General features: G+C 40.9%; 1 protein-coding gene across 3 annotated transcripts in view; it reads left to right on the top strand.

Moving 5' to 3' along the window:
- The window catches only part of il16 (interleukin 16), a 92,503-nt gene that overhangs the window by 69,465 nt on the left and 1,554 nt on the right, over positions 1 to 21,484 (top strand). For 2 of the 3 annotated variants that reach the window (XM_037795507.1, XM_037795492.1), the window contains 13 exons: positions 1,023 to 1,140; positions 3,082 to 3,214; positions 5,738 to 5,825; positions 7,622 to 7,851; positions 7,974 to 8,111; positions 9,287 to 9,439; positions 12,840 to 12,927; positions 14,929 to 16,073; positions 18,239 to 18,387; positions 18,684 to 18,849; positions 19,852 to 19,953; positions 20,071 to 20,302; positions 20,522 to 20,650. In XM_037795507.1, coding sequence (XP_037651435.1) covers positions 1,023 to 1,140; positions 3,082 to 3,214; positions 5,738 to 5,825; positions 7,622 to 7,851; positions 7,974 to 8,111; positions 9,287 to 9,439; positions 12,840 to 12,927; positions 14,929 to 16,073; positions 18,239 to 18,387; positions 18,684 to 18,849; positions 19,852 to 19,953; positions 20,071 to 20,302; positions 20,522 to 20,650 — 2,871 coding nt within the window. The remainder of the gene's footprint in view (positions 1 to 1,022; positions 1,141 to 3,081; positions 3,215 to 5,737; positions 5,826 to 7,621; positions 7,852 to 7,973; positions 8,112 to 9,286; positions 9,440 to 12,839; positions 12,928 to 14,928; positions 16,074 to 18,238; positions 18,388 to 18,683; positions 18,850 to 19,851; positions 19,954 to 20,070; positions 20,303 to 20,521; positions 20,651 to 21,484) is intronic. The other variant, XM_037795500.1, reaches the window with a different exon arrangement.

The raw sequence follows: 21,484 nt of genomic DNA, 5'->3' as shown, positions 1-21,484 counted from the left end.
TCTACTAGAACATGTAATTCTCCAAAAACATTATTTGTTGTCTGTCTGAATATACCTGTATTCACCCTCTGTCTGAAACGCTCCGTTTTAGCGCCTGTCTCTTTAAACAAGCCCCCCCCTCCTGAAAAATCCCAGTCTGCTCTGATTGGCTTGTGAGAAAAATATGGTGCATCTTTGCAAAGACTCAGGCTGTGTGCTGTATATTCTAATGAGCCTGCATGTGACATAGGAAGGGGAGCCAGATCTGACTGGCTTGTTGAATCACATGTTTTCTGATCTAGACAGCCCACAAAAAACTGACTGGGTTGTCTTATGTCACAGTTTGTGGGTTGGTAGGAACTCCAGATACCCAGATAGATGTGCACAAGCACTGAAAAAGTTCAATATATATGTCCCCTTTAAATATCAGAAGTTTCCACTTTTGGAACAGTTTATCTGATGGGAAAATGCATTTGATTATAAATAGAATATTCAGTAGGTTTATCAAAGGTTTTTATTTTTATTTTTACAAAATAAGCAATTTATACAAAAGAGATTTAAAAAAAATGGTCAAAAGAAGGATCCTACATTTCCCATAATGCAACCAATAGCGTCTTTTGGTTATACCCTCCCGGCCAGGTAAACACTCGTATCTTTCGAACTCCACACTGACAGTTTGTAATGCAGCCTATCTCTTTAGTTTCCGAGCCATAATAAGTCAGTCTTCACAAAGGTAGTCATGGGGCCTCGCACTCCCCACCACTAGTAAACTGACATGTATATGTAAAATCGATTGTGTTCCCTTTTAAGACATCACTTCAAGTAAAGTAAAGTAACTTATGATGGCCATTTGTCATTATTTTTACACTTTATAGACTAAATGATTGATTGATCAATCAATAATGAAAGCATGTGTTCGTTGCAGCTCTAAAAGACTGATTTATGTGGCTCTGCTGTGGTTTGTAAATGCTAAATCTCTTTTGAAATTAAACCTGTAAAGACAACCAGTATCATAATAAATATACGTTTATGCATGTTCCCAGAGGCCGGTGTTGGTCTGGGTATTGGACTGTGCTGTGTTCCATCTGGTGACGGGTGCCCTGGGATCTACATCCACACCCTCTCTCCTGGATCGGTAGCACACATGGATGGTAGACTGCGGTAAGGATACAATACTACAGGGGTCTATACGGGGTTGGAAAGGGTATTAAAATGCCTACTGTAATAGTCAGTTACTACTTAAAAAAACAGATGCTGTTAGGTACATCGTGTAACATGATAACCATATGTGACGATCAATGTTAAGTTCAGTAATCAAAGTATTTCCCACACACAGCCTGTCTTCTTATTTATAAGAGTGATTTTGAAAACTGACGTCCATCTTAATGGCATTGTCAACTTTTTGATTTTGCTTGAATTCACTGACTTCAACATATCCTCATAGAATGGTTTGTTTATCTTGTGAAAAGTTATTTGGGTTTTTCCGTGCGTTGTCCTACAAATGTCCAGCAATACCAACGATCAGTGCGCCTGCGCAACCCTCTGCAGTGTTTAGGCAACAAAACTACTTGGTTCGGTTTAGGTTTGGGTGAAAATAACTATGTTTGAACACTTTGGTTAAGTTTAGGCAACAAAACTACATGGTTAGGTTTAGGAAAAGATCGTGGTTTGGGTTATAATAACTGCGGGAGTGGCGTTACTTAAGTACGGAACTTGCGTGAGAAATAAATCACCACTAACTTCCGGTTCCACACGAGACACAAACAGGTTAGAGTCTGGTGTTTTTAGACCCACCTGTCCACCCCAACCGGCTCGCCAAGCGTCCTTGTCGCTTCTTATACTTCCTGGTTCACATTTACGTGGATTACATACCAATTGATTATGTGGGTTATATACAAATTATAGTGTAGTACTTTTCGTATGTATAGCTACGAACTGTGTATGAGAACAGACGGCTGAGTTGCACTATTGATTTGATATAATTCGGAGTACATTGTATATAATGTACTGTATATATAATTTGTCTAGCACTGTGATTCTCAAAGTGGAGTCCGGGGATTTGAATATAGAGCAATACATTTATCATTTTCAGGTTGAAGTGCTTACTGAAAGTCAGCTCTGGTCTGGTTATTTTAAATGTCTGGATTTATTGAGACCATGCCAGTCTTGCTACTGTTCATTTCCTGAAAGCTTTAAAGCAATTTAAAACTAGAATGGCACTCGGAGAGCGCAGACCTCCACCAAGGTGCGTGACTTTAAAAACAGCTCACAGCTCACAGCTGGCAGTACTGTGATGTGGTCGGCTTATTGTGAACACGGTGTGTTTCCGTGTAACATATCGGCGGATGCCTCTCTCATTCAGCAGCCTTGTTATGTCTGTATAACATTACACTACGTTGTCTCTCATCCCGTCATCTACCGCTTTGTTCTTTCTCACCGTGGACAGCCAGCGGCTCCCACACCTCGATGTCTCGCCACACATCCACACGTAATCAACACGCCGTCAGTTACACTGCGCATGTGTTATACCCTGTGGTCTTAATGCTCAGGCTGATCGGAATCCTTAAAAAAATTCCTGAATCCGGATCATGATCCAGATCGCCACCAAAATCTAATGTTCATTGTGCCACACCCCACCCCTCCAAAAAATTTCATTCAAATCCATTGCGAACTTTTGGAGTAATCCTGGTCACAGACAAACAAACAAACAAACAAACAAACCAACGCCGGTGAAAACATAACCGTTGGCCTTGGAAGGAGGTAATAAAATGACCCTCTGTTTAAAAGCATATAGTATTAACATGAAACAGGTCAGAAGTATTTATGTTAAGAAGTTTTACGTTACAAATAGTTCCAATGGCTATAGGAGTGCAAATGGTAGTACCTAAACTTAATCTGTGTTACGATTATGAGGGGGTCCTTGGAAAATTGCCTCCCCTATAAGGGGTTCCCTGGCCCCAAAAAGTTTGAGAACCCCTGGTCTAATGGTTCCTTGGTGCTTGGGCTAATACTGTGCATACCGTATACTTATGTCTCTCTCCTCAGTGTTCTTTTTTTTCTTTTTCCAACACCTTTTCCTGAACTTTCCCTCCCTACCTTCAGCTGCGGGGATGAGATCATGGAGATCAACGACACTGTGGTTTACAACATGGCGCTGAATGACGTCTACACGGTACTGAGTCAGTGCTCGCCAGGTCCGGTCCACATCATCATCAGTCGACACCCCGACCCCAAAGTATGCAACGCCTCCCCCTCATTTACATTAACCTATGCAGATTTATGGGCTTACAAGGGCAAAGCCTGCTGGCTCAGTGTTACTGTTGCCTCATGAGTTCAACTGTGTGCCTTTGTGTTGTTAGCAATGGACTCCCTCTGGCTTTCTACTGTACGTGGTGTTCTGGCTCCCTCCCTCAGTCCAAACTGGTGACTTGTTTTCCTCAAAATGTTTCTGGGACTTCCTCCCAGTATATGCTCCTTGTGAAGCTGAGAGGGAATAAGCAGGATGAAAAATGAATGATGAATGAATCCCAACATTGGCCAGTCATTGGCTGATGAGGCCCTTGAGCAAGTTATGTAACACCCGTTCATACTTGTGGAGCTGTACAGTGGCCATACATGGAGGTTTATGATTTGAACTATTTTCCAGGCTAAAGGTCAAACTAGCTTCACCGCTAACAAGTCCTGCTGTGAAGCTGTACTGAGGCACAGCGGTGATTTAAGCTTATTGCTAACATTAGCACACTCATATGCTCACAATGACTGTGCTGTTGTTTAGCAGGTATACTGTTTACCTTGTTCAATCCTTAGTTTAGCGTGTTAGCATGCCAAATTGTGGGTTGTCTGAAATTAGATCAAGAATCCCCTGAAACAATACTAACAACATGACCTCTGTGTCTTCAATGGTACCTATGACCCTGAAAGTCACGAGTCTAAAATGTAAGTGTTTCCTATAATAGTAGCAGTCATCTTTAAAAAGTGTAATACAAATAGATTTATTTTGGTAAATGAAATGGTAAAAGTTCATGTGCTATCTTTTGCCTGAGAAGAAACACTCAGGGGAGAGGAAGTTCCATATTAGCTCTCTGGTGCCTTTGACACTGTTTCTACTTTCTAGTTCCTAAAAGTGCCTCTCTAGCACGTTGTTGTTTTGTGGTGGTTTGCCTTTACCAAACAACGAAACTACATTGTGAATTATATTTCGAGGGAAACGGATTTTGTCACAGATTATGTTTGTTTTTGATGTATCACAATGTTTGTCATGATAGTCCGCGGAAGTCAACGTAGGGAGGAGGACGTGGTGGTGGGTGGTCTCACTCAGGAGACCGCTGTTTGTGTCCCATACTGACACTAAAATTCAATGTTTACTTTTTTTAATGTATGTCCATAGCTTAATAATGTGACAAACATAGTCACTTTAAGCCAAACCATAATGTTTTTTACTAAACCTAACCAACTAGTTTTCCTGCCTGAACCTAACCAAGTAGTTTTGTTGCCTAAACCTAAACAGGTAGTTTCGTTGCCTAAACATAAACAAGTTGTTTTGTTGCTTGAACCTAACCAAGTAGTTTTGTTGCTTAAACCTAACCAAGTAGGTTTGTTGCCTAAACCTAAGCAAGTAGTTTTGTTTCTTGAACCTAACCAAGTAGTTTTGTTGCCTAAACCTAACCAACTAATTTTGTTGCTTGAACCTAACAAGTGTTTTTGTTGCTTAAACCTGACCAAGTAGTTTTCTTGGTTAAACCTAACCCAAGTAGGTTTGTTGCCTAAACCTAACCAAGTTGTTTTGTTGGTTAAACCTAGCTAAGTAGTTTTGTCGTCTAAACCTAACCAAGTACTTTTGTTGCATTTTTGTGTTGTTTTGTTTCAATTTAAAACGTTAACCACGTATTTAAAACTGTTTAAAACGGTTTAAAACTTTAACCGCAATCCCGGAGAAAATATGTTCTCCTTGAAACGTAATTGAGAATGCAGTTTAGTTATATGGGAGTATACTTTTGTAGGAGATAGGGTTGCATTTGAAGTACCACATGGTTACATTTTAGGCCCTAATTTATTCTGTTCATATGCTACTCAGCCATATTTTTTAAAGCAACATTGTAAAATCCCATGAAAAGACCAAAACCAACAATGTATTAGTCCAGCCCGGTCTCACAGGAAGGTGCATAAATAGCATTAGGACATTCAGCGTGTCATGGGGACACATTTTTCAGCTTTTCGCATCTCATTTGTACGCCACACAACAAAACTACTGTAATGTCAGAAGTTATGTTTAGGCAACAAAACCACTTAGTTAGGTTTATAAAAAATATCATGGTTGGGCTTAAAATAAGTATGTAAAATCTGTACAGAAACAACGTACGAAAAACATGTCACTAACATCACTAAGAAACACGTGACAAACGTCACTAACATAACTTACAAATCAACATTGGTCACGAACACCAGTCTCCTGGTTAAACGTTGTGTTTTTGTTGGATCCATCCACCTCCCCACCCATCCTATAACCCTTCTTTCTCGCTTTTTATTCTACGTCACCAACTCTGAGCGCAGCATATTTACACAGATGTGTTTACGTAGCAGTCAGTCCTACATGACGTCAAATGACACGCCAAAAGCAAGAAAGGCGTTGTTATTGCGCGCTTAATCCTTCATCCTTTCTTAACCTTTAGAACCCTCTTTAAGATGTTTGTTAGTTGCCTTCATCACCAGTAGTTTTCATCATCCTGACTTATACTTTCCCATCTTCTGTGTGTCACAGGTATCAGAGCAGCAGCTGAATGATGCTATCGCTCAGGCAGTGGAAAACAGCAAACTGAGAAAGGATAAGAGCCAGTGGAGCATTGATGGTGAAATATTTATTTCTTCATTATTCATTTTCCACAGTCACATATTCCTGTTCAGGATCATGATTGGGCTGGGACTTCAGTTGTTTGTCTTGACTCCAGTTGTCTTGCACACTTCTTGTCCTTTTTTGCTCAGTTGTAATTTAAAAAAATATTTACACTAGATTGACCGTTCATATACCAATGTTTGCTGAATTTTATGATTTTTTTTGGCATTTTCATAAAATGTGCATACATTTGCATATTTTAAGAGACTCACAAAAATCACTCTTTTTAAAGACAGTTTTGATAATGTATCTCGGACAGCTCAAATGTTACCAAGATGATTCATATGTCAAATTGCGCACTTCTTTGTAGATGGGTGCTTTTCTTAGCAATAACTCATGCTTTTTGAGTTATGAAAGGCGCACTTTCATAAAGTTGGGGCAGTAACAATAGAATGAAAAATAAATAAAGAATGGTCAAAAATGATCCAGCAACCGAGAAGGTGAATTTGAGTTCCTTGTGGGGTTTTACGCTCCAAAAACACTGGATCCTACACTTCCCATAATGCAACTCAGTTGTGTCTTTCATATCAGATCACTCCTTGTTATACCCCCCTTCCGTCCATCTGTTCGCATGTTACACTTTTGTTTCCGAAGCATCCATTACATTTGTATTACAAAATGAATGGTATATACAATTTTATTTTATTTTTATTTTAAGTTATTATGAGTCTATGGAGTCTGATGTATTAATAACTGTATGTATTTATAGGCATCAGTATTCAGTAGAAAAAACATTCACATTTCAAATGCTCACTGTTGCACATTGATTAAGTGTGAATAAGCTTATTATGACATGTACAGTGTATGAGATACATCATGCAGAAGTGTTGCATTCACTCCCATTACATCTCTAATTCAGCCTATGCATTAAAGCAGCGGTGGGTAGAAATGGAGCAAATATGAATTTAAAAAGTTATTTTTATAAAACGTCACTATATCCTGACAGTAGTACATGAGATAGGTAATCTGAAAAAAAAATCATGTTCCTCTGTGTCCTCCGGTGCTCCTAACGGCATCTGCAAGATTTCACAGACCGGAGGAAAACAAGCAGTCAGAGCTGATCTGGAGTCTGCCGTCTATGAGCAGCTGTCAATCACTCACGAACTCCAATCAAACGGTCAAACTAGGCAGCGCTGATCAAATATGAATCGATATTCTGTTACTGTAATACCTATTTCTCTCCTCAAATGTTTTCAGAAACATCTTGACAAAGAACTGATCTCAACATGGCTCACAAACGTTCTCATTTTACCGCTAAACCGTGCATTACAAGATGATTCTGAGAACATTTGAGGAGAGAAATAGGCATAACAGTATATTGATTCATATTTGATCAGCGCTGCCTAGTTTGACTGCTTAGATGGTATTCACGAGTGATTGACAGCTGCCTCCGTTGAATGAACAGCCAATAGTAACGCTTGTTTGGCCAAAGTCACGGGCTGAAAACAGCCATGAGGAGGAGCAGAAGTCTAGTTATCTCTCAGAACACTTGAATTACAATATGCTGAACGGTTATTATGGAATTTTTGCCCATTGATGCCAAAAACATTCTGCCTACTGCAGTATTATGGTCAGTGAGTTTTCATGTGATTATAAATTAAAAAATCACGTTAATCAGCATCAATGCGTACAGCAATCACACATATTTTCCTAAGGGAATGTGTCTCTAGTGTTTATCATTATTCATTATATTATGATGTTATTGTATTTATTTATTATTATGTATATTTTTTCTTTTCTTTTCGGTCTCAGGGCTGCGTAGACTGGAGTCCTGCTCCCACAGCCGGCAGAGATGTGAACATTGTCTGGAGAGGAGTTTCAGTCAGCTGACGGTTCGACGAGCACAGAAGACCATGAGCCGCTCCTGCAGCGACAACACCAATGGCCACCACCACCACAACCACTGCCTCGCCATACACAACCTCCACAACAACGCACACCATAACCCGTCGGCCCGCGTCCACAGCCTAGACGCACCCAAGGTAACCAAACGTGCAGTAGGTCGAATAAAGTTTCTGCGATCAGACGGGAGTCCAAGGGATCTCCTCTTTTGACGTGTAGTAGTAGTGTGTCCCATCTTATGTTATGTTGTCCCATCCTGTAGTCTTTGAGAGAGACATGGTCTGACAACAGGTTGTCAGTGCCCGTGTATCCTGATGAAGACTATAACGTCCCGTACAACTCTGCTGCTGCCAACCTGTCCAGTCAGCAGGCCCTGGATCTGGCCTTCAGGGGCAACAAGGTACCACATCTATCCATTCATCCATCCATCTTTCCTTCCTTCCTTCTTTCCTCTGTAAACCTGGTGTTGGTAGTGTGGTTGGACATGTACAATTAATTTTTTTAATTAGGGCCCGAGCACTGACTGGAGGTCGGCGAAGGCCCTATTGTAATTGGTCCATTTATTCTTATTATTATAATTTACGCAAATGAATCGCATTTTTGAGGGGCTAAGGGTGCTCGGAAACTGAACAAATTTGGCACATGTATCAGGACTGGTGAAAAATTTTATATTTTCTGGGTCTCTTGCTCGGGTGTGACAAAATGGCTCGATAGCGCCCCCTAAAGAATTGCTAAAATTAAGCCCTTCATTGTGGTTTCACCTAGAAGTATGAAATTTGGCAGGTATACGTAACATGTTGAGACATACAAAAAAGCCTCTTGGAGGTATACCGTAAACCCAACAGCAAATCGGCCATTTTTAATTGTTATTTTAGTTTTTTTTTGCCATTTCCAGGCTCTGTACTTTAATTATTATTTTTTTCTGACATATTCAAAGTCTTTGAGATGAAGTAAAGTTAGTCCATCCATCTATTCTCCACAGCCATGTATCCTGTTCAGAGTCCTGTGGGGCTGGACCCTATCACATTGTCCATTGGACAAGAGACAGGGTGCAGCAGGGACCAGTTGCCAGTCTATCACAGGTCTCCTACAGGAAGGAAATACTGGGTCCTGGGAGGATAAGAGTAAAATAAAATTATACATAGCAACAGCAGAATAATTTAATACAAAAGGTTTTTAATCAAATAAGGTCAGTACCAAGAGTTGTTGTAGAATGTTATTTGCAGATGAAAATTTCATTAGTTACGTGCAGTAAATCACCATCCACTGGTCCTGTCTCTGACTACACATCCTCTGTTCACTAAGCAATCATACCTAGGGCACCCAAATGGCTTGCAGCGGCCCTGTTTAGCATTCTCTGTAAACTATAGTGATAAAACTTGACATGACGGGTGAATCGGTCAGCATCTGGCGGGAAACAATCACACCGTGTTCAGAGTCACTTCAGTTTGTCTTCCATCATTTGGTCAAACAGTGAATCCAGTTTGAGACACTGTCTTCTTGCTCAACACTGTTAATGCCTGTAATACAGCTGTGTGTGTGTGTGTGTGTGTGTGTGTGTGTGTGTGTGTGTAGTCCACCTGCAGGGTGCGTGCTACTCCACGTCGGTACTGCTGGCCTCAGGATGTGACCAGTGAGGAGGGTTATAACGGAGACTCCAGCGGCTCCAGTAGAGGATCCCCAGTTAGAGATGGAGGACTGGAGTCCTCTTCACACACCAGCTGCCAGGTACACCGCTCTGAAGACAGCCAATGGAATGGCTGTATTTAAAGGAGTCCACTTCTGTTGACTTGGTGCACTCTTTGCACATTCGCTAGTATTTGCTCTTGATGAACATATTTTTTAAAAAAGCTTTCATTTTACTATAATTATACACTTAATCTACTATGTCACACAAGACAGGAGGGCATTTTTTTAATTGTCCTTTGACTACACAGGCATTGACTTTGAGGGTGGTAATTTGACAAAACATCTTCATCTGCCTTGTTTTCATCCGTGTTTGCTAACTAGCTACTAGCCGTTTGCTGGTGTATTGCTACATGTCTTCTTGGTGCGTTTCTGCCACAGACTGTTGATCAGTGGGCATTGCAACACATCAGACACCAGACAAGTTATGGACAGAAAAAGAGAAGTTAAATATTGGATTTGAAAATAACTAGGGCTGTCAATTGATTAAAATATGTAATCGCAAATAAATCGCACATTAAATATCTGTTCAAAATGTACAGTAAAGGGAGATTTGTCAAGTATTTAATGCTCTTATCAAGAAATTAAGAGCCTGGTTTTAAAATGAATTTGCTTTGATGCTTTATTATAGCGGTAACTTTGACAGCCCCTAAAAATAACCGAAACGGAGCCTGAGACGTAGGCTGCAGCCGTAACAACTTTGCACTCATCTGAGAGATGCTGCTCAGATAGCTAACTTGGCTTATCAAACAGTTCAGTGCCCATATAAGGATGTTAGAGTAAGTCTGAGACCATCTGCATCACAACAGTGTTTTTTCATGTCTCCCTCTGTGTACTAATCCTGCTTCTTCTTCTGAAAAGAGTAACATTTAACATGCTCCTCTCCCTCCACTGCCGGCAGTTCTTCAGCAGTATGTACAAGGCCTTGCGAAAGATCCTGAGGTTACTCTTAAGGAATGTATGTGACGTGATGTGGCTTCCAGTGTGAAAGCATGCAACAGCATCACCTTTGGCTTTTTATGATGTATTGAAACATAAAGCTATCAGCCTAGTCATATTACAGACATTACAGAGAACAGGGCAATTGTTTAATTGGCCTTTTAATGGTTTATCAATTGTAACTAATGGCTTTATAAAGGGTTAATGCTTCATAAATCAGTTATAAGCCATTTGGACAATTTATTATGAATTACTTACTATCTTGTGGAAGCTGTTATAGCAGCAGATTAATGCCCATGGTTTAGGTATGAAATGTTCAACAGTTATACATGGTTGTGTACCACCCTGTCACCGGACAAGAACATTGTCGACTGGACAATTGGACTATTCTGCAAAATGCTGGATTATGCTCAGTGGTGTTTTTTAATATTCAGTACAAAGGTTTTTACAATTCCTTCTTTCTACAATCTGTGCTTGACAACTACAGTATCAATATCGTTAAGGAAAGACTATTTAAAAAAAAAGGCAAACATTAATTGTAGATCTGTGACAGCAGTCCAGTTGCCAGGAAAAAAATGTTGTTAATTATTAACATCCCTACATCTTACGTAATGTTACGTAAGAAAGTCCGCTAAGAGAGGTTGTTATTTATTCACACTAATTACGTGGTCACGGTTGTTACGTTGCGTTGTTACATTATTATTTTTAACACAAACCGTGACCTTTTTTCTAACAGTAGTTTTGCTGTCTAAACCTAACCAGTCGTTTTACAACGTTAACCACGTGTCATTGTGCGTTTCTGCAAGCGTGATACGAGGCTGATGTGAAACGTATTTATTAACCATATTTTTGGTTCAGAAACATCCACATTCAACATATCCGTGGTTTGCAGAAACGTGCAATGCCAAAAACAATTTCTGGCGACTGGGTTGGTGACAGAACCCAAACTCAGGTCTTCTTAGAGGCAAACTACTTCCTGCATTGGCACTGGGCGTATATTATGCACTGCCGAATCGTTCAATATGAATGTAATTTCGGGGGGATGCTGGGCTGGAGTGTAATGTTCTGGTGTACACATACTTTTGGCCATGTAGTGTACTGTAAGTGTTTTTGTGCTTCTCTGTGTGTGTAAATGGCTTTGAAAACTTTGATGTTAGAATATAATATGGTGCTTACAATACCCATCTCATGTTCCAATCCTGCTTACTATGCATGCTTTTAGATATATCTGTGTGCGTTTGTGTGCATGTCAGCATGAAAGCAGTGCATGTCATGTGCCCGTATGCAGGGGCTAAATTGGGTCGGAGTCTCTGGAGCAGAGCTCTGCCTCCTGACATCCAAATTACAGCCAATAGGAGCTCAGCTTCCTTTCCTTCAGCGTCACGGCGTTGCCAACTCTCACACCTTGGGATTTTTTCTGCCGCTTCGAGTAGATTATTAAAGGGAGATTTCAGTTTTACTGCTTAAATAGGGCTGTCATTCAATTAAAATATTTAATCGCGATTAATCGCATGATTGTCCATAGTTATTTGCGATTAATTGCGCATTTTTTATCTGTTCGAAATGTACCTTAAAGGGAGATTTGTCAAGAATTTAATACACTTATCAACATGGGAGTGGGTAAATATGCTGCTTTATGCAAACACATGTATATATTTATTAATGGAAATCATTTAACAACACAAAACAATGACAAATATTGTCCAGAAACCCTCACAGGTACTGCATTTAGCATAAAAAATATACTCAAACTCTGTTTTAGCGCATTACGACGAAATTACGACAGAATTGCGTTGCTAGGCAACAGCTCGGATCCATGTGTACTTCCTGTCACTTCCTGTTTCAAATGCAGAGTTTCTGAATACGGGCTGTGTGTATTTCCCTGTGGATTGAGTGTTTTGATGCTTTCACAGTATTTATAAAGCACTTAAACCTGCTTTATAATAAAAAAACATGAAAATCTCACTTTTTTATAATATGGGACCTTTAAAGAAATTAGTGGCATTAAAACGAATTTGCGTTATCGCAATTAAAAATGAAAACGTTCTTGCTTCACCCTAGTTGTATCTGCCCATTTAGATAGTTAGATTCAATTTGAGATAGCTGTCTCCTAAATGTCGCTGATACAATGGAGGTGAATGGAATTTAGTTTGTGGTACAGCATTAAAAAAAAAAACACCAGCAACATCTCTTTCCAGAAACAGTGCTGGACGATCCACACCCGCAGAACACAGTGGCTACAGTTTTCACTTTCTACTGAAGCCCCCAGTCTCATTGGACAAGGGCTCCCGTTCCTCACAAAACCCAGTTTAACTGCTGCCTGCATGCATCATGCTTGTTGCTGAGGTTATGGGCCTGTTACTGACTCAGACAGTCAAATGGTGTGAAAGCAGTAGCGATGATGTGGATGAACGCCTGAGCGGAAGCAGGGTGCATTATTGCACCTCTCTCTGTGGTCGATACGAGAGAAGCTGGCGTGACACAATACTTCCTGTTTGTGTAGCAGGAAGGAGAACGAATAAGAGAAGAGTCCAAAGAAGACTTCACTCATCCAGACACTTCAGCCTGCACCACCGACAGACTGCACACAGGTAGGGGACAAGTACTATTGTCTGACATTTAAGCACCCAAATGCAACTTCTGAACTATATGATTAATTAGATAAAACGTGACAGCGAGCTGATCCTGGCGCTGTGGTTCATCAGTATTACAGTGGAAAGTAACTGAGGTTCCATTTCCTGTTTTAAGTCAGGGTTTTTATGTGTCAGTTAATAGAAATCACTCAGATGGGGCTGCAGCAATGTTGATGATCACCTGCTATAGTTACACCAATGTAGTCAGAGATTAAACATTATACCTGCTAAACAGCAGCATTAGTACTGTCATTGTGAACATATGCATGCTGATATCAATATTTAATTATATTCAATTCATTTTTACATGGCGTCAAATCATAACAGAAGTTATCTCAAGACACTTTTCATATAGAGCAGGTCTAGACAGTACACCCAACAAGAGATCAACAATGAGCATGCATTCTAAGGCTATTCAGCTCAAAGCACAGCCTAAGTACAGCCTAACAGAGCCGCTAGCATAGCAGTAGACTCCTAGTCTTGTTTTGTCTTGTGAGTCGCAATTAATCAAATGATTGCTCATAATTAATCATGATTAATTGCAAATGAATCACACTGTTAAAAATGTACCTTAAAGGGAGATTTGTCAAGTATTTAATACTCTTATCAACATGGGAGTGGTCAAATATGCTGCTTCATGCAAATGTATGTATACAGTATATTTATTATTGGAAATCAGTTAACAACATAAAACAATGACAGATATTGTCCAGAAACCCTCACAGGTACTGCATTTAGCATAAAACAATATGCTCAAATCATAAAATGGCAAACTGCAGCCCAACAGGCAACAACAGCTGTCATTGTGTCAGTGTGTCAGTATTATCATAAAGTGGGCATGTCTGTAAAGGGGAGACTCGTTGGTACCCATAGAACCCGTTTTCATTCACATATCTTTGGGTCAGAGGTCAAGGGACCGTTTTGAAAATGGCAATGACAATTTTTCCTAAATGTAGCCTAACTTTGGAGCGTTATTTAGCCTCCTTCCCGATTAGCTAGCATGATGTGGTTGGTACCGATGGATTCCTTAAGTTCCTCATGATAGCCTACCAATATCTTTAAAGATATCTTAAGTACCAACATCAGAATCAGAATCAGAATCAGAATCAGAAATGTGTTTATTGCCAGGTGTAAGAGGTATACACTAGGAATTTTCTTTGGCTTTGTTGGTGCAAGACAAACAGTATAATAACAAAAGAATAGATAAAACGTTAGATAAAATAAGAATAAAAATGTACAATTTACATGGTTTGTATCAATGGATTCCTTACTTTTTTTAGTTTCCTATGATGCCAATATCTTCACGCTTTAAAACTGAGCCCGCTACAACCTAAAAATCGCAAGTTGCATTAATGGGTTAAAGAAATTAGTGACATTAAAACAAATTTGCATTAACCTGTTATCATCGCGGGCGGCACGATGGTGCAGTGGTTAGCCCTGTCACCCAGCAAGAGGGTCACAGGTTCAAACCCGACTTGGGGCCCTTCTGTGTGGAGTTTACATGTTCTCCCCCGTGTTAGCGTGGGTTGTCTCCGGGTGCTCAGGTTTCCTCCCACAGTCCAAAGACATGCAGGTTAGGTTCATTGTTGACTCTAAATGTCCCGTAGGTGTGAATGTGAGTGTTTGAATGGTTGTCTGTCTCTATGTGTCAGCCCTGTGATAGTCTGGAGACCTGTCCAGGGTTACGGATAATGGAAGGATGTTATTATCGCATTAACTTTGACAGCCCTCTGAATGCATGGAATAACACTTTTAGGGGGATTGAAGAACCTCATAAGTCCTTCATGATTACTATTACTAGACTATTAATACTGGCAGAGGTCTGGTTGATCACTATTGCAACCATCATGTGGTTGACAGTGTGAATACACAATAATATCTATTCAAGAGTTTGTGACATGAACATGTTTGAAACACACCTCTCAGACTTTTCTACTTTCAACTGTGTTGTGTGGACAGGGGATTCATCAGCTGGGCTCTGCTCACAGCCAAAGAGAGGAGCTCTGAGGAGACAGGCTCGTATCGACCAACATACCCAAGTACAGCTCCAGGACCCCTGGGTTCGCCTTTCAGACAGCTCCCCTGAACAGCTGCCCGAGATCCATCACCGCCACCGCCACCACCACCACGCCGCAGACAGAACTCAGCCAGTCAACGTCCACAGCAAGCCCGCCGCCATGAGTGACGAAGAGAACGTGTCCGAGCTCAACGGCACGGCCACAGACGTGACGTCAGATCCTCCGTCCGACTTGACTCCCGAAAACACATCTGAATCTCCTCTGGAAGCAAAGACGGCGCCCCCGGTGGCACCCAAGCCTGTCTGGTTTCGCAAAAGTCTGAGGAAAATTCGGGATGAGCAGGACCAGAAGAAGCCGGCCAAACCCGCAGAGCAGAGGCCTGCCGTGGGCTTCAACAGAAACTTCGGAATAAGATCGGCCTCATCTGGAGCCAACCTGTCAATCAGACAAAAGATCCACTCATTTGAGACTTTTTCCAGTGCAGAGGGTCCAGAGAAGGGGGGCAACATGAAGCCTGTGGCCCCTTCCACCTCTCTTCCTCTGGAGAAGGAGTCCAGGAGTCAACCTGCCTCACATGGAGATTATGGGAAGGGCACACATGAAATCCCAGAAGAGATCCCGGCCAACCCGTCTTCATCTATTAGGGAGACGGACAACAGAAGCGTCTCTGCTGTCACCTCCTTTGCTTCTGAAGCTTGTAGTCCAACAACAGCAACAGAAGATGAACCATCCTCTATCCAATCCCCCACAGATCTCCCACTTCCTGACACCGTCAACACTGATCTGGACTCAGGGATGGAGGATTCTCATTCTGCTCCAGTCCACGATGACAGGAATGACTTTTCATCACACAGGGAGTCTGAGCTGGAAAGAGTGGATCTTACCGGGTCCACAGAGTACAAATCCCTGCCACCCGAGACATCTATGAGCTCCAATCAAGCCGAAGAGGAAAGTCCTCCAGAAGGGACGGAGGAAGATGGAGCACAGAGCCAAGGAAAGCTGAGTGCTACTCCACCCACAGACATTAACCCCCCGAGAGGCCTGGAGGGCGAGAGTTTGGGGAAAATCCTCGCCTTCAGTAACCAGGTAATCTGTTGTTCTTTATGTGTCATGTGAACATTATTGAAAGGACAATTTATTTATTTATTTGACTTATTTTAATGTTTTTTTTAGTGGTCTTATTCCAACCCAGTAATCAAATGAAATGTCGGCATTGTACGTTCCTTGCAAACCACAGGATACGTTGTCGACACATCTGAATCAAAAATATGCTTAATAAATGTGTTTCATATCAGCCTCGTATTACGCTTAGAGAAATGCGAAATACCATGCGGTTAACGTTGTAAAACGATTGGTTAGTTTTAGGCAATAAAACTACTTGGTAAAGGTTAGAAAAACGATCATGGTTTGTGTTAAAATAATAACGTATTAGCGTGACGTAACAGCGTGACGTAACAGCGCAGCTAGCGCAAAAAAATAACAACCGCCCTTAATGGACTTTCTTACATAACGTTAATAAACGTCATGAAACAATCATAACAACACTACATGAAAAGTGTAAAGTCAACGTTTACTTTTGGTTTCACGTCACTTTTGGTTCTAAAAAACCAAGATGGCGACGGCCAAACTGCAGAACTCGAGGCTTCAAAACGGCAGTCCACTTCTTATTGACAGTATAGGCTACAGGGAAACTGTGTGCGTGCACCACAACAGTCCTTATGCACAATGTCATTTTGAGCTGTCCCAGACGAAAATTGTGAGAGATGTTTGGTTGTCCTAGATCTGGCCGTGAGACATATTCACTGACGGCCGTTTTACAGTAATCGGGCTGCGTCAAAATTCTGACACAAATCTAGGACCAATTTCTAACAATGTGACTGCTGTTAAGACCCACATGTACAAACCAACCAATTGCCATATGACATGAGGTGACGCAGAATACACTGGCCAACGTGATGATACGAGCGCCGATATTTTGAATATGAGAGCAGCAGAAAGATGCAAGCTGATGGATGACATGTCATTTTTTTTCTATTTCCCTCATAGCGATTTGATTCACTATTTGACACGTCTCAATGTTGATATTGTCTCTGACAGATTTTGATCTGAACTTTAATAGACCCATCTCACACAGTTTGACCTGCAATGAACCTGCAAGATCACTGTTATCACACAGTGTAGAAGGGCCTTTAAAGGTCCCATATCATGCTCATTTTCAGGTTCATACTTGTGTTTTGTGTTTCTACTAGATCATGTTTACATGCTGTAATGTTAAAAAAAACTTTATTTTCCTCACACTGTCTGCTTGAATATACCTGTATTTACCCTCTGTCTGAAATGCTCCGTTTTAGTACATTTCAACAAAATTGCAGCGGAATTGCAACAGAATTGCGTTGGTAGGCAACAGTTTGGGTCCATGTTTACTTCCTGTCAGCTGATGTCATTCACATACACTGCAACAGGAAATAAACTGCGACATATTTAGAATGTTTAAGTTTAAAACCGTGTAATGGTCTAAATATTGTATAATTGTGACATCACAAATGGACAGAAATCCTAACGGCTTGTTTCAAACACACAATTTCTGAATACGGGCTGTGTGTATTTCTCTGTATATTGAGCGCTCCGATACTTTCACAGTATTTATAAAGCACTTAAACCCATTTTATAATATAAAAGACATGAAAATCTTACTTTTTACAATATGGGACCTTTAAGTACAGCAGATCGGTCTGTAAACTGTTTACAGTGGACAGTTTGGGTAATAGTTTAACAATTACCTTCATTTCAATTAACTTGTTCAACACAATAACCAAAACTACTAAAATAAGACTCAAAGTTATAATAAACCAGAATTATGGTGAATCATTTTCTCAACACACGCTCTATCTGCCTTGATGCTTTCTCCCATGTAGCAAGTAACGTCAATACAACACATATTTGTCACATTATGCTTATAGGCATGAATGATTTAAATTGAATTTTCCTTCATATTATAGTATACCATTATTATACAATTTGTCTTTCTCCTAATATGTTTTGCTGTTATTGTCCATATATTATTATTTTATCTTTCTTTATTTTCTACATGTTCTACTTAGACATACACTTAAAACATAGAAATTAGAAGTATTATGTGTTTAAAAGCTCAATCTGTCCTAATTGTCTTTGCAGTGTCTTCATACTGTTTGGCAAAAGAATAACCAGATTTTAATTCTAATTCTATTTTAATATGTTGATTTTTGTTCCAGGTTTCACAAGCGTTGATGCGCTCTCTGCCCTTCCCCTGCCATGGTAACCCTCACACTCCAAACCTGCAGGACCTCTCTGCAGTGGATCCTAGTAACCCTCAGGAGTCCGAGCACGCCTCGGACAGCTCCGACAGAGGATTCTCTGTCAGGTAAGACTTCCACTGAGAGGTCTGGGCCAACATGACCGGTAGTATTTTATTATTTGAACAGAGACTCGCCCCCCAGAAGTCATACTCTGGGCCTGTTTTATATTCAAAAGGAAGTGGTTCAGGTTAAAAAAAAAAATCACTTCCTGTTTTAGCAGAGAAGCAGTGACGAACTTTAATTGTCAGAACAGATGTTAAAATAGAGCACAGTTACACACTGCTGAGCATTGTGCATACCAGCAGTGTGTAACTGACATTACATCCTCATGTTTGATGTGTTTCCGTCATTTCAAACACAGCTTGGCCACGCTGAGGGAGTGTACCATTGAGCGAGGGGAGGGGGGATCTCACGACGAGGCAGCAGTCACTTCTGCTTGCGCTCACTCTGTCATCTCAGCCATCCCCTCACAGGAAATACAGAAGATGATCCAGGAAGTCAAAGATTTGGACGAAGAGACGCTGAAGGTAAAGAAAAAAAAAAAAAAACTTTCCCGACTTTCACTTGGTATAACCCAGATTCACCAGGTTATAAAACTGTAAAAACTATAAAAAAAAATATTTATTGCAAACAAATTACAAATCCCTTACATGCATAGAAAAAACTTTTGAACATACAATACCACCAATATCCATCACATTAAATATATTAAGCCCAAAATATACTAAAATTGACTTATAAAATATAAAATGTGTTAATTAATTGTAGAATGTAACTCGCCCACGTTGCTAAATATACTGGCTCTGTTAAAAACTAAAAGTATGTGATGTGACTGTGAGCAGCTTCCCACAGTTTTGTCATCACAGCGAGATTGCCAGGTTTGGTACCTTTGAGTCTGTACAAATACCAAAACCTCAACCTGAGTCTACCTGGCAACCCACAGCGTGGCTAATGACACTGCACAAAAGTACAGGGCGGATGGATACACTGTTGTTTGTCAAAAAAAAATTGTTCCGTCACGTAACACTCCGTAAAATCACAAATTGTTGTTTTTTACATCTCTGTGTATAAAGTAAAGAAACAGGTTACATGGTGTTAGTGGGAGAGCTTTAGAGGTGTTGGCATAGGCGCAGTTTAAACTTTAAGGTTGGGGGTTCACAAAAGAACATCTACAGGGAATGTAATGTGTACGACGCAGTGAGGTCTAATGTATTGGGATGCGTTTAGCCTACATAGTACACCCTCCGATGTTATTAGGCTGTAAGTAGGGCTGGGCGATATGGCCTAAAAATAATATATTTTTAAAGTTTAAAGATCAGTGCACTGTGTTCTATGTAGAGCAGCAACCCTTCAGGATCTCACATAATAAACTCTTAACCATCACCCTTTACCTTTAACATTTAGATGGAGTAAAAATATTCAAACCCAATATGGCCTTGGCCATGTGGATGTGAACAGTGATGGGGGTAATAAGACATCACATAAAGAACAAATTAACTGCAGTAATAATTGTGCCTCTTTTTCCACAGCAACTGGTGGACATCCACGTTGTGATTCTGCATAAAGAGGAGGGAGCTGGGCTGGGCTTCAGCATCGCTGGAGGGTCTGACCTGGAGAGCAAGGCTCCTACAGTAAGCAGCCACTACAGACTGATCCCATTAGAACAAGTGTGTGTGTGTGTGTGTGTGTGTGTGTGTGTGTGTGTGTGTGTGTGTGTGTGAGAGAGACACTGACTGTCTTCTGTCCAGGTCCACAGGGTGTTCCCCAGCGGCCTGGCGGCTCAGGAGGGCACCATTCAGAAAGGAGATGAGGTGTTGTCAATAAACGGACAGACGCTGCGCGGCCTCACGCACGCCGACGCCACCGCCACTGTGCGTCAGGCCCGCAATCTGAAGCAGGCTGTGGTGGTCATCTGCAAGAGAGCAGAGGAGGAAGGAAGAGAGGGAGGCGGCTGCAGGAGCGAAGAGCCCAACCCTGCAGGTGAGTCATACAACAACAGACACAAGGGTGGAGTCCCAACGACATGCTTTTTAATGTATGCAGAAAATAAGCCCTGTGGTTCACGTAGGCCTGGAAAGGTTTCACATTATGTACGGAGATAAATTAAACCTATTAATACCTTCACATTGGATTTTTCCTTAAATTAAAAGTATGCAGGCTACATTTGCTCCGTTATGTGAGTTGTGTTTTGCGTTGCAGTGGCGGAGCAGGGAGCTCCGGTGACTGTGGAGCTGGAGATAGGAGCCGGAGGAGTTGGGATTACTCTCGAGGGAGGAAAAGGCTCAATCCATGGAGATAAACCTTTAGTCATCAACAGGATCTTTACAGGTACGCTCATGATGCTGATATCATATGATTTCATTATATTTACAATGAAACCATTCCTAATGAATTCAAAAGTAACCAGCACTAATCAACGTGAAAAGTGCTTCTGTTTATTTATTGAAATGGACAGAAAGTTGATTTCTGAGTACTGTGACATGAGTAGTACTGTAGTACTGTAGTACTCATGTCTGTAGCAGCAACTATGTACAACTCTAAACTATTGAAATAAATGTTTGGTCACAGTCTTATATTTATATATATATATATATATAAAGTTTTGCTAGGATTTGTCAGATCATTTTTCTGAGCATTCGTTGTTGTAATACTCATTTCAGCCACAAGAGGCTGAAGCACCACTAATAATAATGATAATAACAATAATACATTTTATTTGGTGGCACCTTTCAAGACACCCAAGGACACCTTACAAAGATATAATTAAACTCAAACAGATGGAAACTACAGAGAATATGCCAGTTTGAACAAGTGGGTTTTGAGGTGGGATTTGAATGTAGTGATGTGGTCGGAGGATCTGGTGCGGGTGATGATCCGGGCGGCAGAGTTCTGAAGTCTGTTCAGCAGTTTGGTGGGAAGGCTTGAGAGAACAGCGTTGCAGTAGTCGATTCGGGATGTAACAAATGCGTGGACCAAGATTTCTGTGCTGGCATGAGACGGGAACGGGCGGAGTCTGGAGATGTTGCGGAGGTGGAAGAAAGCAGTCTGGTTGACGTTTTTTATGTGGGGTGCAAAGGAGAGGGTGCTGGCTAGGTTGACCCCAAGGCTCTTGATATGGGTGGAGAATGGGATGGAGAAGCCATCAATGAAGAGCTTTGGGGC

Source organism: Sebastes umbrosus, chromosome 2, assembly GCF_015220745.1.
Source record: "Sebastes umbrosus isolate fSebUmb1 chromosome 2, fSebUmb1.pri, whole genome shotgun sequence".
Lineage (NCBI taxonomy): Eukaryota > Metazoa > Chordata > Actinopteri > Perciformes > Sebastidae > Sebastes > Sebastes umbrosus.
Note: the sequence above shows the minus strand (reverse complement) of the source record. Positions and strands in the feature narration are given on the sequence as shown.